General features: G+C 43.5%; 1 protein-coding gene across 2 annotated transcripts in view; it reads left to right on the forward strand.

The window, feature by feature from the left end:
* Twsg1 (twisted gastrulation BMP signaling modulator 1) overlaps positions 1-15,368 on the forward strand; it is a 45,138-nt gene that overhangs the window by 16,378 nt on the left and 13,392 nt on the right. Inside the window, exons 3-5 of one of the 2 annotated variants that reach the window (XR_012908167.1) lie at positions 2,835-2,934; positions 5,563-5,829; positions 8,353-8,595. Coding sequence is in view for 1 of the 2 variants with exons in the window: in XM_075951388.1 (XP_075807503.1) it covers positions 2,835-2,934; positions 5,563-5,829; positions 8,353-8,534 (549 nt within the window). In the remaining variant the exon portion in view is untranslated. Of the gene's footprint in view, positions 1-2,834; positions 2,935-5,562; positions 5,830-8,352; positions 12,115-15,368 lie in introns of those variants that run through there. The other variant, XM_075951388.1, reaches the window with a different exon arrangement.

A 15,368-nucleotide genomic window follows, 5' to 3' on the forward strand; every position in this document is an offset into this window, starting at 1 on the left:
AGCTCCTGGAGTGGCGCCTGTGTTTAAACAGAACCGACGTAAGAACTCTGGGGAATGTGGCCACAGAAAACAGTTGGAAGCTTTGAGTCACTTTCTTTTTTGGACTTCTGTGAATGTTGTGTTTGGTTTGGTCACATGTTCCATTTGACTCAAGTTTATTCATAGTGAGGTTGGTAAAATATATAAATAGCCCAGTTGGAAGAAAATCTCACATTTTAACTCTACATTTTTTCTGTTTAAAAAGTGGAGAATTTTTAAATACATTTATGTTTTTAAAAGTGGACTAATGAAGTTTCGAAAATGGTAATAAAGAACAAGACCACGTGGTTCACATCTGCAATCCTGTCGCTCAGGGCAGCCTCACACGGTAACCCCTCGTTCAGATAGCAACAAGGACAGTAAACTAAGGACGCGGACAGGCTGCAGGAGAGAGTGGGAGGAGAGTGAAGGCTGTTTTCTGAGTTTGACCACAGAGCCGAACTGCCGTGCAAGATATTCACAGGTGTTGATAATAGAGCATTGCTTATTGTTTATATCAGGATATTATATTGCCACTGTTTTATTAGACGTGCATTGAAGATTGGGGAGGTAGATCAGAGTTAAGCCCTTACCCTGTAAGCATGAGAGCTGGTGTTCGGATCTCCTGGTGGGTGTGGTGTCTTGCCCGAAGTCCCAGGGTGTGGGAAATGGAGGCAGAAGCAAGCTGACTGGTCAGATGAGCCGAGACCAAGAGCTGTGGCCCAGCAATAGATTCTGCCACAGTATATAGGATGGAGAGCAATTAGGGAAGACACTTGAAGTCACCGTTAGGCCTCCACATGCGTGCACACACGTCCTTGCCAAAATTTCTCTAGTGGAAGTCATTGATTTAGCATAGTATATGCAAATTTGTGTAATGTAAGCTACCATTTATAAGCTGTGTGAAAGACACGATATAGTTTTTAATATTTATTTTATGTGTGTATGTGTGTTTGCCTAAGTGTGTATCTGTGCACCATGTGAGGGCAGGAGCCCACACAGGTCAGAAGAGGCGTCATGTCCCTGGGACTAGAGTTACAGGTGGTTATGAACCACCATGCAGTTGCTAGGTATTGAACCCAAGTTCTCTGCAAGAACAGTGAATATGAAAATATATATATATATGAATTTGAAAGAAACTTTATGTCTTTGGCCAATGGCAGCTTTTGTAAAAGTAAAAACCAAGGAATCAGCATTAGCTGGATGGTCTTTAAGTACTTACATATGTGTGAATGTATGTATATGTATGTATGCATATGTATGTATGTTCAGAAAGTGCACTCTTGCTCCAAAGACAGGGCACGAGTTTTATGGGGGAACGAGTTACAAAGCTTTATAACTCCCGTTTTCCTGGGCTTCCAGGAAGCTTGCTTTCACAGCATTCTGTTTCCATGTTGCATTAGGTTTCTGTGTTGGTTCCGCTGTTATCTTTCTGAGGCATGAGGACAGCTTGCTTAGCTTCACAGGCTAAGCGTGCACTCTACCACAGAGCTATATGTCACACTTTCAGGCCTAGCTGTGCCTCCTAATGTCTGCATAGCAGAACTACAGCCTCAGGATACAAATTCGACAGAGTCCACACGATACAAGTTTGTATGTGTTAGCTCATCAAGTATAGGTCAGCTAAGTGAGTTAGTCAGAAACCCTCTTGATTGCAGAGGAGTCTTGGTCCATGAAATCCCCCGAGTGGATTCAAGGCTTTCCCTGGGTTGAGTCCATAGTCTTTTTTTTTTTATCAGGATGACAGGCTTGCCTCTTGGCTCCTATGTCCCTTTATTAGGAGGCCCTGGCTGGGGTTCTTCTGTCTCTCATGCGCTTCAGCTGTCCTCTCGTTCCCTTTATTCTGATGCTCTCTCAGCATTTGTGTGATGGACTCCATTCTCCGTTATCCTGACTGTCCTTATTCAATGCACATGCTAGCTGCTTCTAGTCCACGCCCAGCCCAGATGGATTCAGTTTAAAGCTTCTTTCCCATAATTGGAGAAATCATGAAGTTACAGTCCAAAGAGGGAAGATATTTGTTACAATCTTTATAAATAATCTTCCACAATTAGCACACTGTTTCAGTGTATCAATAAAAATAAAACTAGAAGTGATGTGGATGGAAGATGGATGCCGCAGCTTTATTGGCTCGGCAGGCCTTAAGCTACTGGGCTGTGCCTTTACTCACAGCTTTATTGGCTCGGCAGGCCTTCCGCTACTGGGCTGTACCTTTACTCACATAGTATTGGGGGTTTGCAGTGTTGGGGATTGGACCAGGGCCTTGCTCATATTAGGCAAGTGCTTTCATTACTAAGCAACATCACTGGCTCTTGCTATTTGATGCGTTCTTACTTGTTCAAGACCAGGTCTTGAAATTGCAATCCAATAGCTCAGCCTCTGGAGGACTGGAACCATATAGGTTTGTACCACCGCACCAGACTCTACACTAACAATTGTAAAGCATTTTGGTGTTTTGTTTTTTAATGTGGCGGGAGGGGGAGGGGGCATGTCTGTATACCATGATTGCACATGGATATACCTGTGTGTCTCTGTGTCTGGTACTTGTGGAAGCCAGATTCCAAAGTAACAAATTTAAAAGGATATTGGTGGGTTTTTTTTTTTTGAAAAAGAAATTTATGTGTATGGGTGTTTTACTGTTTATATATGTCTTAGGGTTTCTCTTACTGTAAGGAGACAGCGAGATGACAATAACTTTTTGTTGTTGAATAAAAAGTACATCAGGAATAAATTTTTATAAATGAAAATACTGTGGGTTATTCTTTTGCTCGGAGAGTTATTTCTCTCTAATCATTTGGAATCTGTCTTATTTCTAGGAGCTCTGCCAGTGCCGGCCGGGAGAAGGAAGCTGCCCGTGCTGTAAGGAGTGCATGCTGTGCCTCGGGGCGCTGTGGGATGAGTGCTGCGACTGTGTGGGTGAGCCTCTGTCTGTCCCAGTCAGAGTCATCCCGCTGTGCTGCGACACCATGGCCAGGGCAGCTTAGGATCCATGGAGGGGGGCTGCTTACTGACTTGCCCCCATGACTTGCTCAGCCTGCTTTCTTACAGAACCCAGGACCACCAGCCCAGGGTGATAACACCAGCAGTGATCTGGGTCCTCCTCCCTGTCTGTCACCAGTCTTGCCTACAGCCTCATCTTTTGTTTTGGGTGGTTTTTTTGTTTGGTTGATTGGTTAGTTTGGTTTGGTTTTCTCAGACTGTGCATCCTCATCTTATTGAGGCGTCTTCTCCATTGAGGCTCCCTTCTCTCTGATGAATTGAGCTTGTATCAAATTTACATAAAACTAGCCAGCACAAAGTGTACCATACATGTAAATAAACACCGCATAAGGTAAATATATAGAGAATTATTGTATATTACTTGTATATAATTATATAAAAATAGTTTAAATAAAAGATTAAGAAGTGTACGAGTGAGGAATCAATGAAGAACACTTTTAGTTTTTAATCTTTTTATTTATTTTTATTATATGGGTGTTTTGCCTATATATTTGGCTGTGAATGATCAAAATAAGAAGAGAAAAGGGAAAGAAAGGACTCTCTGTGTATGAGACCCTGCTGAGATCACACCACCCACTGCCAAAGGAGAGAGACAGAGACAGAGAGAGAGTACACCACCCACTGCCAAAGGAGAGAGACAGAGACAGAGAGAGATTACACCACCTGCTACCAAAGGAGAGAGACAGAGACAGAGAGAGAGTACACCACCTGCTACCAAAGGAGAGAGTGGAGAGAGAGAGATTAATAATTCACGAGTGTGATGATACCTACAGCTTGGAAGGCTGAGTTTGGAATCTGTGGCTTCACAAGTTTGAAACCAGTGTAGGGAGAGAGGGAGGGGAGGACAAAGAAGGAAGGGATGGTGAAAAAGGCCAGTGGTGGTGACGCACACCTTTAATCCCAGCACTCAGGAGGCAGAGACAAGCAGATCTCTGTTAATTCAAGGCCAGCCTGGTCTATAGTGAGTTCCAGGACATTCTCCAAAGCTACAGACTACAGAGAAACCCTGTCTCATAAAACAAAAACAAACAAACAAAAAAACAAAAACAAAAAAGAAAGGAAGACAGGGAGGGGTGGAGGAAAGCAGGCAGGTGCATGTCCAAGGAATAAGTCTACACTGCCAACTTATAAGTCCAACTCATCAGTATTGCTGGATCAGTGACCTCGGTTTTGTGAACATGTAAGACAGAACAAAGTTTCCTTGTGATGTTTTCATACATGTATGTTACACATTTTTATCATACGTAGCACCTCTGACGTCATCTCTTGTTCTCCACTCCTACTGCTCCTCTCCTGGCATAGTCCCTTTTGTGCCTTCGTCCTTTTTAGACAAGATCTCACTGTGGAGACCAGCATGATCTGGGCTCACTGTGGAGACCAGCATGATCTGGGGCTCACTGTGGAGACCAACATGATCTGGAGCTCACTGTGTACCAGGTCATCTTGGAATTCATGGAATTCAGAGATCCATCTGCCTCTGCCTCTGCCGGGATCAAAGGTGCACACCACCACTCCCAACCTTTATGGTTTTAAAAAAGAAAATTTACATTTTCATTTGAGAGAGATGAAAAAGATACATCACACACCATTCTTTAAAAGGTGTAATAGAGGCCAGTGAAACAAGACAGGGCAGACGAGAGAAGAACGTGGATTGAAGAAAAGGTAGTGCCAACTGAGAGTTCAGTTCAGTGCCATTGACAAACCCCCATGCAGGTAACCTTGGAGACAGCGGGCTGAGGTGAAGAGGAAGGAGAAACTGGGCCTTCAGACTTTCAGATATGTGTTTGAGAAGCATAATATTTTCTCAAAAAGAAAAAAAAGTTGATGCTTTGTTCTGTGTCCAACAATCCTAAGCTTAGTACCATAGAAGTACTTGTGTATCAGGCTACTAAAGCACTCCACAGATGTGAGACCAGCTTAGATGTCTGCGCAGATCAGGGGACAAAGAAGTTGCAGTACCTGTATACAGTGGGCGTGAAATCCCTTTAGCGTTCATAAACTGCTCTAGTTTATCCTTGTCCTGGGTGATTTCATTTATTTCTTCACTTTAAAGGTGAGTTTGCTGGACTTCACAGGCTTGACTCTCATGACTTGAAATGCATCATTCCAACTGACTGGCATGTGCTGTAATCCCAGCACGTGGGAGACTGAGACAGGAGGATGGCCAGAAACATGAGGCCAACTTGGGCGAGTTCAAGGCAAGCCTGCACTTTATAGAAACCCGGTCTCAGGACACGCACGCACACACACACACACACACATACACACAATGTGCACGTGCATCCCTGGCTCACTGTATTTATACTACCAAAGTCCTGGAATCACACTCCAGAGTCCTGTGAGTGGAGGGTAGTAACCTTGGTTTTCTCAGTGGGTGGCTCTCATTACTTTTTGTCATTTCAGGGGGAAAAGTCTGGGGAACATGCATTCATAACGCTAGAAATCATGGTGGTTAGCACACAGATCCTTGGTTCCAGGGAATTAGAACCCCAAAACATTACAACCAGTGAGGAAAGTAAACTTCCGTTCCCTTTGTCTCCCCAGGCATGTGTAACCCTCGGAATTACAGCGACACACCTCCCACCTCAAAGAGCACCGTGGAGGAGCTGCATGAGCCCATCCCCTCCCTGTTCAGGGCACTCACGGAGGGGGACACCCAGCTGAACTGGAACATCGTCTCCTTCCCTGTGGCGGAGGAGCTCTCACACCATGAAAATTTAGTTTCCTTTTTAGAAACTGTGAACCAGCCGCACCACCAAAATGTGTCTGTTCCCAGCAACAATGTTCACGCTCCTTATCCCAACGACAAAGGTACCTATTCCACCCAGTGGTCTGCCCTGCGGTCCGTGACAAATACATCAGGTTATCTTTTGGAGCATCTTTTAAGTTTGAATTTGTGTAGTCTTAAATAAATGGTAAATGCGGAGACACATCAGCATGGAGGCTGTGTCGGAAAATGAGGAACTTCCTAGTTCTGCATTTATTTGAATGAGATATTAAGTGTTCTTTAGTCCATGGCGTCTGTGCTTGGTGTCAGGTGACTTGAGCTTCCTTGTAAGTTAGGTGTTTGCAAATGATGCCGAGGTCATCAACTACTTTATTTTTGTTTTGTTATTATGTGTGTATGTGTTTCTGAGTGTGGGCACACACACCATCGCACTTGTGGGTTCTGGGATAAAATCAGGCTGGGCTTAGACAGGATGGGTTTTTCCTTTTTTCTGCCTGTCAGGTACAATTCTATGGACAGATTGGTATCGCGGACGTCTCATTTACAGGTATAAACTGTCCCACCCTGTGATTGTGGTTCATCATCTGAGAATCTTAGCAAAGAACATTTACTAGTGAGAATAGACCATATTATAATTATGGAGTATAAAGAGCTTATAGCTATAATAAAGTCTTAATGTTTTCAATACAGTTTATAGCAGAAGAATAAGGCATTTGTGAAATACAATTGATGTGGCTTTTGCTTTAGTTTTTTGTGCCAGGGTCTGAGATGTAGACCAGGCTGACCTTGACCCTGTGGCAGTCCTCTCTGGGACTGCAGCTGTGAGTACCACACCTGGCTTGCAGCTGAATCTTAAAGCATTAAATGAAGTGTGTGCAGACACTGTCATGTGAACTCTGTTTCTAACTAGTCTCTTTAGTATGCCTTCCACTGTAATCTGACCAATATAAAATGGGACTTTGCATGTTAACAATAAAAGCTAAACAATTTTGTTAAATGACAGTATGAATTCTTACCTCCTCTCAGGTTAGATTGCTTTGTAAATCAAATGCTAGGCTTTGGGAAAGGTTGGAAATGCGTAGAACTTGATGCTTTGCTATTTTCTCATATTGAAATAGAATGACATAGATATGTATTATTCATTAGCTCTGCTCAGTAATGTCTTAGATTCATGACAGTGTTACACAGAAGCCTGCTTCTGGAAACTTGGTGCCTCTTCTTCCTCCTGGTAGTTACAGACCCTCAATTTTACAGACCCTTGCAGTTTGGTTTGAACTGATAGGTTTACTTTTTTTACCTAGCTCTTTCGACTCTTTGGACTCTTGAGTCTGCAATGGCTAGCCCATGGTAGGAGCTTAGTACATATACATTGGCTAAAGTTAGATGAGATGAATTTAACAGGGCCTAGTAGGTGATTTGAGTGTCGCAAATGACTTGCTCACTGTCAGTCCTTCTGCTCGACTGTTTCGGTGCCTCACCACTTCCCAGCTTTCTTCATTGCTAGTAAACAAGAATTGTTTATTATAATTGTGCATATATGATAAGGGGCACACATTGTGTGAGGCTCTGTGGGGTGGCTCTAGGGATCAAACAAAGCTTACATGGCAACTACTTTACCCACTATTTTTTTCTTTGTTTTTTTTCTTTGACACAGTTTATATGTATATTTGAATTCACTGTGTAGCCCAGGTTAGCCTTGAACTCATGATCCTTTCACCCCAGCTCCCAAGTATTGGGATAGCATGTATGTGCCACTGCTCCTGGGCCTTCGCTCTGTTCCCATGGATACTCCAAGGCTTTTGTCCTTCAAGGCCTGGAAGCTTTGCTTTTTATTCCCCTTAACACAAGCCCAGTGTTTTCTACTAGGCTTTCTCTCTAACCGTTAGAGGTCTCAAAAAGATAACTTGGTGCCAGCCAGACAGGGTGGCACATGCATGTGATCCCAGGAGCAGATGGCTAACGCAGGAGCAAGTTCCTTGAGCGGTCATGGCTGCATAAGCAAGAGACCCTGTCTCTAAAACAGCAACAGCCTGCTCTTCCCACCTCAGGGGAAACCACAACCCTTACCCTCTTATCGTACACTCTCCCTTAATGCTCTGTGAATGGTTTTTATTGTCTTTGCTTTGTTTTGTGTTGTGTTAGATCTTAGCCAAGAAGCCACATGGGATTAACCACTTGTAGAGTTAAAAACTGTCCATTCTGTGGGAGCGCAGAGTAGGCAGTCTTGTTAGTGACATCTGCTTGCCAGTGTGTATTGATCACTTTGCGCTGTTTGGATTGCTTGCTTCGGTACAAATTCCCAGTATGACCTTAGCACAGTATTTTTAAATCTTGTCTGGACTAGAGAAGTATGTCTTTGGAGAAACATCAGTTTAGGAAGCTGCGTTGTTGCTTCGAAGATGGTTGTTGGCCAGATATTCTAACCTTCGTGTTTTTGCCTTCTGTGTCTGAAGATCTGTCAACGCAGTTAGCAAATGAAGGTCTTTTCCCCCTCATTTTGTCGTGTGCTGATCAGCAATAAGAACCAAGCGAACAGCTGTAGTGTTATTTAACTGAGTGGCGGGATCTTCTCGCTTGTGCTGAGGTCTGCATTTTCTTCCTTTCAGAGCACATGTGCACTGTGGTTTACTTTGATGACTGCATGTCCATACATCAGTGTAAAATATCCTGCGAGTCCATGGGAGCGTCCAAATACCGCTGGTTTCATAACGCCTGCTGTGAGTGCATCGGTCCAGAGTGTATCGACTACGGCAGTAAGACGGTCAAGTGTATGAATTGCATGTTCTAAAGAAGGGAAAGGAACGCAATCCAAAGCAGCTTAGTTACTAGGAGGACATGAAAATTACTCAGTAAGTCATGAAGTGTGCAGAAGTCATGAGTCAAGTATGCTAGGAACATACTAAATTACATTGTTATAACTGTGCCTTTTCTGTTTGTTGCCTATTAGTGTGTGTCTTTTCCATGGGAACAGTAGAACTCTAGTCTATGAGAATGGGGTACAGAGGAGTTGTGGAAGAGCTGTAGTTCTGACAGAAGGTCTGGTGCCTTCGGTTACCAGGAGCTGTGGCTTTCAACTACCAGCCTCAAGTCCACCAGGTCTCTGTCCTTAAAGCTTTCCTAACCGTGCCTTGGATTGCTTATCTGTTTTATATAAAGAGAGTAAATATTGCAGCTCACATTCAAGCCACTGTAAAAGCTTAATGGTTATCTTACATGGTTTTAGAAAGTAAATATTTACTATATTTTACAGCAGAAAACTTTTCCCTAGAGCCAGTGAGCTGACTCGGTGGGTAAAAGTGTTTGCTGCCATGCCTGATGACCTGAGCTTGATCCCTAGCACCAGAGCCCATACAGTGGAGGAGAGAACCAACAGACCTCCATACATGCACAATAACATGCATGCATATGCGCACAGGCACACACACACTAAGTAAATGTTTAAAAGAGCTTTAAACCTCTCACATGGTGAGATCTGTCCTACAGCACTCATGCCGACGGTGACTTAGCCATGGTCTTGCACTCCCCCACCCACAGTGCTGATATATAGGCAGTTGAATCATCTCTACCAAGAATTGCAGCACACCCTTGAAACTCCACTAAACGCACTGTGAGGATCTGGGTGCAAAAGAAGCCAGGGAAAGAGCAGCCAGGCTGTATGTAGGTCATGTGATGCCACATCAGGCACCAGGAAGCAGCTGTCCTTTTCCAGCTGCACAGCAGAGGTGAGAGTGAGGTGCACCAGGAGAAGGGTCAGGCTCGGCACCAGCAAACCAGCCAGCTTCTCCAGCACACAGAACCATGGGCTCGGCACCAGCAAACCAGCCAGCTTCTCCAGCACACAGAACCACAGGCTCGGCACCAACAAACCAGCCAGCTTCTCCAGCACACAGAACTGTGCAGGCTTGGCACCAGCAAACCAGCCAGCTTCTCCGGCACACAGAACTGCAGGCTTGGTACCAGCAAACCAGCCAGCTTCTCCGGCACACAGAACTGCAGGCTTGGTACCAGCAAACCAGCCAGCTTCTCCGGCACACAGAACTGCAGGCTTGGCACCAGCAAACCAGCCAGCTTCTTTAGCACGTGAGGTTGCAGAGGGTTGAAGAGGAACTTACAGACGTGAACAGAGAAGGGCGAGATTGTTGGGAACTCTTAGCATCTACATTAAAACCATTTATAGTCGCTGTTTTTGTTACTTTGTAATGTCTATATTTGTTTCTGGATATCTGAATCTAATATTCTTATTAAATAAGCATCATATTTTGGAAGCTGTACTTCTAAAAGTGGAGGGGAAAATCTGTTTAATATGTTTACTCCTACTTATTACAGAATTATCTAATTAGCTTCTTATGTAGTGTTTCCCTAGAGACAAGCTGAAATACTACATACCCTTCATAGAAATAAAATCCTCACTTTCAAGCATGATTCTAAAACAAATATTTAAAATACACAGGCTCGTTTTAATGAAATTGCTAATTTTTTGCTAGTGTGGATCTGAATTAAAGGTAACTTTTTAGGAATACTCTTTATATGTCTATATATTTTAGTACATAAAATAGAAAATGCTCTTAAACACATTTTGCATTCTTATTTGAATAGTAGTTAACTACAAGATTGTGATATTACATAAGGCTACCCACTATAAAACCTGTTTTTTCCCATAGCTGAAGAGCTCTCCAGGTCCTCAGCCTTCTAACGTCACGGCATCCTCTCTCACTCACAGCAGCGCCTCTGTTTCAGCCTTGGGAACGGCTCAGCTCCTTTCCCCGACACCGCCCGGGGTTTTCTTGACATCAGGAGGGGCTTTGAAGGACTGCAGCTTGCTGCTCCATTTCGTCTTCCTAATTGTCAAGAAAGTCATGCCTATGAATGGGAATGCTCTGATGGCTGCAGGCAGTTTGCCTTCAAGTTTTCTTTTTTGGTTTGTTTGTTTTTGTTTTGTTTTGAAACAGGGTCTCTATGAAGCCCTGGCTGGCCTGGAACTTGCTACACAGACCAGGCTGACTGTCCTCATGCCTTCTTATGGTGGCCACAAGCATTGTTAACGTATATCATTACCTTTTTAAAAATCTTTTCATTGTCAAATCTTAAAATGTTGTATGTCTTTTTTACCCCATACATTTCTCTGTGGACAGTGTCTTAAACCAGTTGCTTTACTGTTTTTTATTGCCCTCTTTTCCCCATTAGAATTGATCCCACAGATAAGTTTTATGTTCCTATTTTGTGTATTTCTTCTGGTTTGCCAAGGCCTTGAGGAAAAAGCAGCATTCAGCTGACAGGTTTTAGTTTTAGAGCTGGGGGTTGTGCGCACACTTGTGGTCCCACACTTGAGAGGCTGAACAAGGGACCTCAAGATCACAGGACACACAGGAAGACACTGTCTCAAAACAGCAAAGAAATCCTTTCTAGTTCTATACTCAACATTCTGAGTATTGTTTTTTCTAAATTGAAATTAAACATTTAAGAAGCTAATAGCCTCGCTAGTGCCTTCTACACCATTCTAGCATGTTCACTTCCCTATTGAAGAGTTTGTAATAGTTTGTTCCTTTTTATAGTTTTTATAGTTTATCTTTATTATAGCCAGATCAGAAAACACTAGATTTTAAGGGCTGGGTTGAAGCCCAGTGATGGAGCTCTTGCTTATCATGGGTGTAGCCTTGGGTTTCCTCCTGGGTACCAACAAGAAACAAAACACTAGGTTGTGAATCAGAGGGTATTATTAAATCCATACATACACACACTTTCCTGTAGCAAGACATGGGCTTATGGGCAGGTTTTTGTCTTGTGTTTCTCCCATAACATTTAATTATGACTGTAACTATTAGTAATTATGGTACAAAAGCAAGTGGTGATTCAAGTAAAATGTAGTGTTTGTTTACACAGGATGCTGTGAAAGGGGTCTTCACACCAAAGGAAAACTTTTTGGTTTTTCAAGACAGGGTTTCTCTGTATAGCCTTGACTGTCCTAGAACTCACTCTGTAGACCAGGCTGGCCTCAAACTCACAAAGATCCACCATCTCTCCCTCCCAAATACTGGAATTAAAGGCATGTGCCACCACTGCCTGGCCAAAGTATAAGTTCTAAAGTTTCAGAAAATAAGATTGTCATTAGGATATTCAAACAAGTATTTGTAAATCAAAAAACCTTCAAATAGAGAAACTAAAGCTTCTCTGGAAAACAAGGATTAGAACTGGGCACAGTTGAAAGGTTTGTACTTAGCGTCTTTCAAGACTTTAAATTCTTTTGTCCATTCCCAAGAGTCTGTTTCTTGCATTTGGCATGACCTACAACATATGTAATTGTGTATATTCTCATTGGTTGTCTCTGTAATCAAAAAAGTATTTTAATAAAAAATAGAAATGAACCTGCATCATGTTTTATGAACTTCAGCAGAGAAAGCCGAACATGCCGTTCTGTCTAGTGATGCTAACCTTTGCCGAATGTTCCGTTCTCTCTAGTGATGCTAACCTTTGCCAAACATGCTGTTCTCTCTAGTGATGCTAACCTTCTTTGCCGAATGTGCCGTTCTCTCTAGTGATGCTAACCTTCTTTGCCGAATGTGCCGTTCTCTCTAGTGATGCTAACCTTCTTTGCCGAATGTGCCGTTCTGTCTAGTGATGCTAACCTTCTTTGCCGAATGTGCCGTTCTGTCTAGTGATGCTAACCTTCTTTGCCGAATGTGCCGTTCTGTCTAGTGATGCTAACCTTCTTTGCCGAATGTGCCGTTCTGTCTAGTGATGCTAACCTTCTTTGCTGAAGGTCCCCAGAGTTGCTGGGACAAATGCTCCTGCACTCAGCCTCTGTAGGGTCATGGTACCAGCTGCTTTACAAGAGATCTGACGTCAGGCCGTGCGCCCCAGGTGCCCCAGTTCAGCCATGAATGTGGTAGACGCTGATGCCGTACTGCAGTGTCCGAGACTGGACTGACCAGAGGGGACAGAGGAAAGAGGTGTAGGAAGTCACTTCCTAGCTGTCCCACAGCAATGGCACAGTATCTCCCTGTTCTGTTGCTGTTCCACACCATGACCAAGGCAGCTAAGAAAGCCCTTAACCGAGGGCCTGCTCACAGTTGTGAGGTTAGTCCAGGCCCATCGTGGCGGGGATATGGCTTCAGTAGGCAGATGCTCTGGAGCAGTAGCTGAGGGTTGATCCACAGGTGAGTGTAACAGGCCCCCAGAGCCTAGCACAACTAACGCCATGATAGAAACACCACTCGGGCCTTGAAGCCCAGCACGTGGGCAGCACCGCCTGCGACAACAGAAGCAAAGGCGGAATCAGCGGTTCCAGGATGTGGTTTGAGAAGTCCCTTTGTCTACTAACCCTGCAGATTTGCTTCTATAGTTCCACTTCTTCCTAGCTGAAACGTGCCAACCAGAATATGGGTTTTTGTGCATAAGAACTGTAAGGCTCAGGGTTATATATTTTTGTAGTAATATGGACGGCGGGGTTGCGTTCCCCAATACCCCAGCCACCCGCTCGGCTCGGCTAGCTTATGCCCCAAATAATTACACGGACACTGTGTTCTTTTAAACACTGCTCTGGCCCATTTCTAATCATCTGTGTAGCGCCCCTAGGTGCGCTTACCGGGAAGATTCTAGCCTAAGTCCATCCTGGGTCGGAGCTGGGGCATGGTGTGCGTCTTCCCTGGAGCAGGTAGCATGGCGTCTCTCCTGAGGCATCTGCTCCGGAGAGCAGAGCTGTGGAGTCTGACCTCACTTCCTCTTCCTCCCGGCATTCTGTTCTGTTTACTCCTCCCACCTATGGGTGGGCCTATCCAATGGGCCTAGCAGTTTCTTTATTTTAACCAATGACCTTCCTCCATCATTTCCCCTTTTTCGGTTTAAACAAAAAAGAAAGGCTTTAACTTCAACCTAGCAAAATTACATATAACAAAACAGTTATCAAGTAAAAGTTACATCAGAAACATTTATACATATAACAAAATTGACCGTAAATCTCTATCAATAAAGCAAAATCTATACTAATGCAAATTATTCATATCTATATCATATCCCCCTTTAAATGTAAAAGAACATTTATAAACTATATTTGGGAACATGGGCGCAGTTTTTTCTCTCCAAACTGCTTCCTGCTGAATGGGGGCGTCGTTAATGATTTTAGGGTGTAACCTGTGTGCCAGGTTTATCTCAGTTGGCAGTTGAGCAAGGCAATTTTCTGAAGATGTTCACAGCAACCCTTCAGGAGGACGTGGTCCATCATACCAAATCGGAATAGAAGAAATGAACAGGGTCTCATCCTCTGTGAAAACAAAAGAAGACTCTCTCCAAAGCATCATATCCTTAGACCCAAATTCTGAAATCATACCCTCATGATATCCGTTCTGGTTCCACTTGGCAGCCCATATAATGAAATGTCTCTCTGTACTTAGCTCCTTCACAGTCAAAAATTTTAAAGAAAACACAATGTACATAATCCAGACTCTTTGTGAATTTTTCATTTTTACGCGGCTTAGTTTTACTCTATCACTTTACTTTATTCTGTCTCTTTAAAGACTTTACTTTTACTTTTTTTTTTTTTTAACCATTAACTTTATTCTCTATATTCTTTTTCTTCTCTCTCCCAAGCCAACGTACATTCATCCAACAGTGTGACTCCTTTAGTGGTCTGAATCTGTCCTATTGTGCATCTGCAATTTTTTTACTATCCAGGAGCACTTTTGATTTACGCCTTTAAATCACTAGACGCTTAAGAATCTAAGCTGTGACATTCCTAGGTTAACTTTTTGCTTTTTGAGAGTATATCTGTAGACCAGGCTGTCTTTGAACTCTCAGAGATCCGCCTGTCTCTGCCTCCCAGGCATTGGGATTAAAGGTGTTTGCTACTACACCTTGAACTCACAGAGATCTGTTCGTCTCTGCCTTCTAGGCACTGGGATTAAAGGCGTGTGCTACCACACCTTGAAGTCACAGAGGTCTATCTCCCTCTGCCTCCCAAGTGTTGGGATTAAAGGTGTGTACACACAACAACTCTCTTCCTTTTTTTGTTTTTTGCTTTAAGAACTTCAACTTTTAGCTTGCATATATTTTTAACACACTTTAAACCATTCAGAAATTTTCTCTGTCTTTGAATCTCTCTTTACTGTATATCTCTCTTTTTCTGACCACAAGAGCCTTTAATTTACCAAGCAATCTCAGTAGGACTAAAGGCGTGGCTTTGCCAGCTAGATCCAGTCCATTCCTTAACTTTCCAGCCTCATGGCAGATATACAGGCTGCAGCCATGATTATAGCATTTCAAGGTCCCTGCCAGCCAGCAAGCTACAACAGACGACACTCAAGTCCTCTCTCGGTAGCCGGCCCTCCTGCCTCAAACAGTCAGAGTTTGCCCTGGCAGGATGGCCCAGAAAGCTGGCATTTTAAACACGCAACTTTTTTCCTGCTACAGCTGAAAACCGAAAAGCATGCGTTCAGCTTTTCGTCACCACCGTTTAAGTATTTCGTGGCAGGACCTCTTAATGAGCTGCAGGGTTTTGCAGCTGAAGCTGAGTCAGGAAGCCTCTTGGGGCTACCAGGTAGGAGCTGCACTCAGCACTTTAATTCTGAGACTGAGCGTGCAGCACAGAAATTCTTTTCATCCAAGTAACATCCAAATCTGACAGGCAGAG

Source organism: Microtus pennsylvanicus, chromosome 17 (assembly GCF_037038515.1).
Source record: "Microtus pennsylvanicus isolate mMicPen1 chromosome 17, mMicPen1.hap1, whole genome shotgun sequence".
Taxonomy (NCBI): Eukaryota; Metazoa; Chordata; class Mammalia; order Rodentia; family Cricetidae; genus Microtus; species Microtus pennsylvanicus.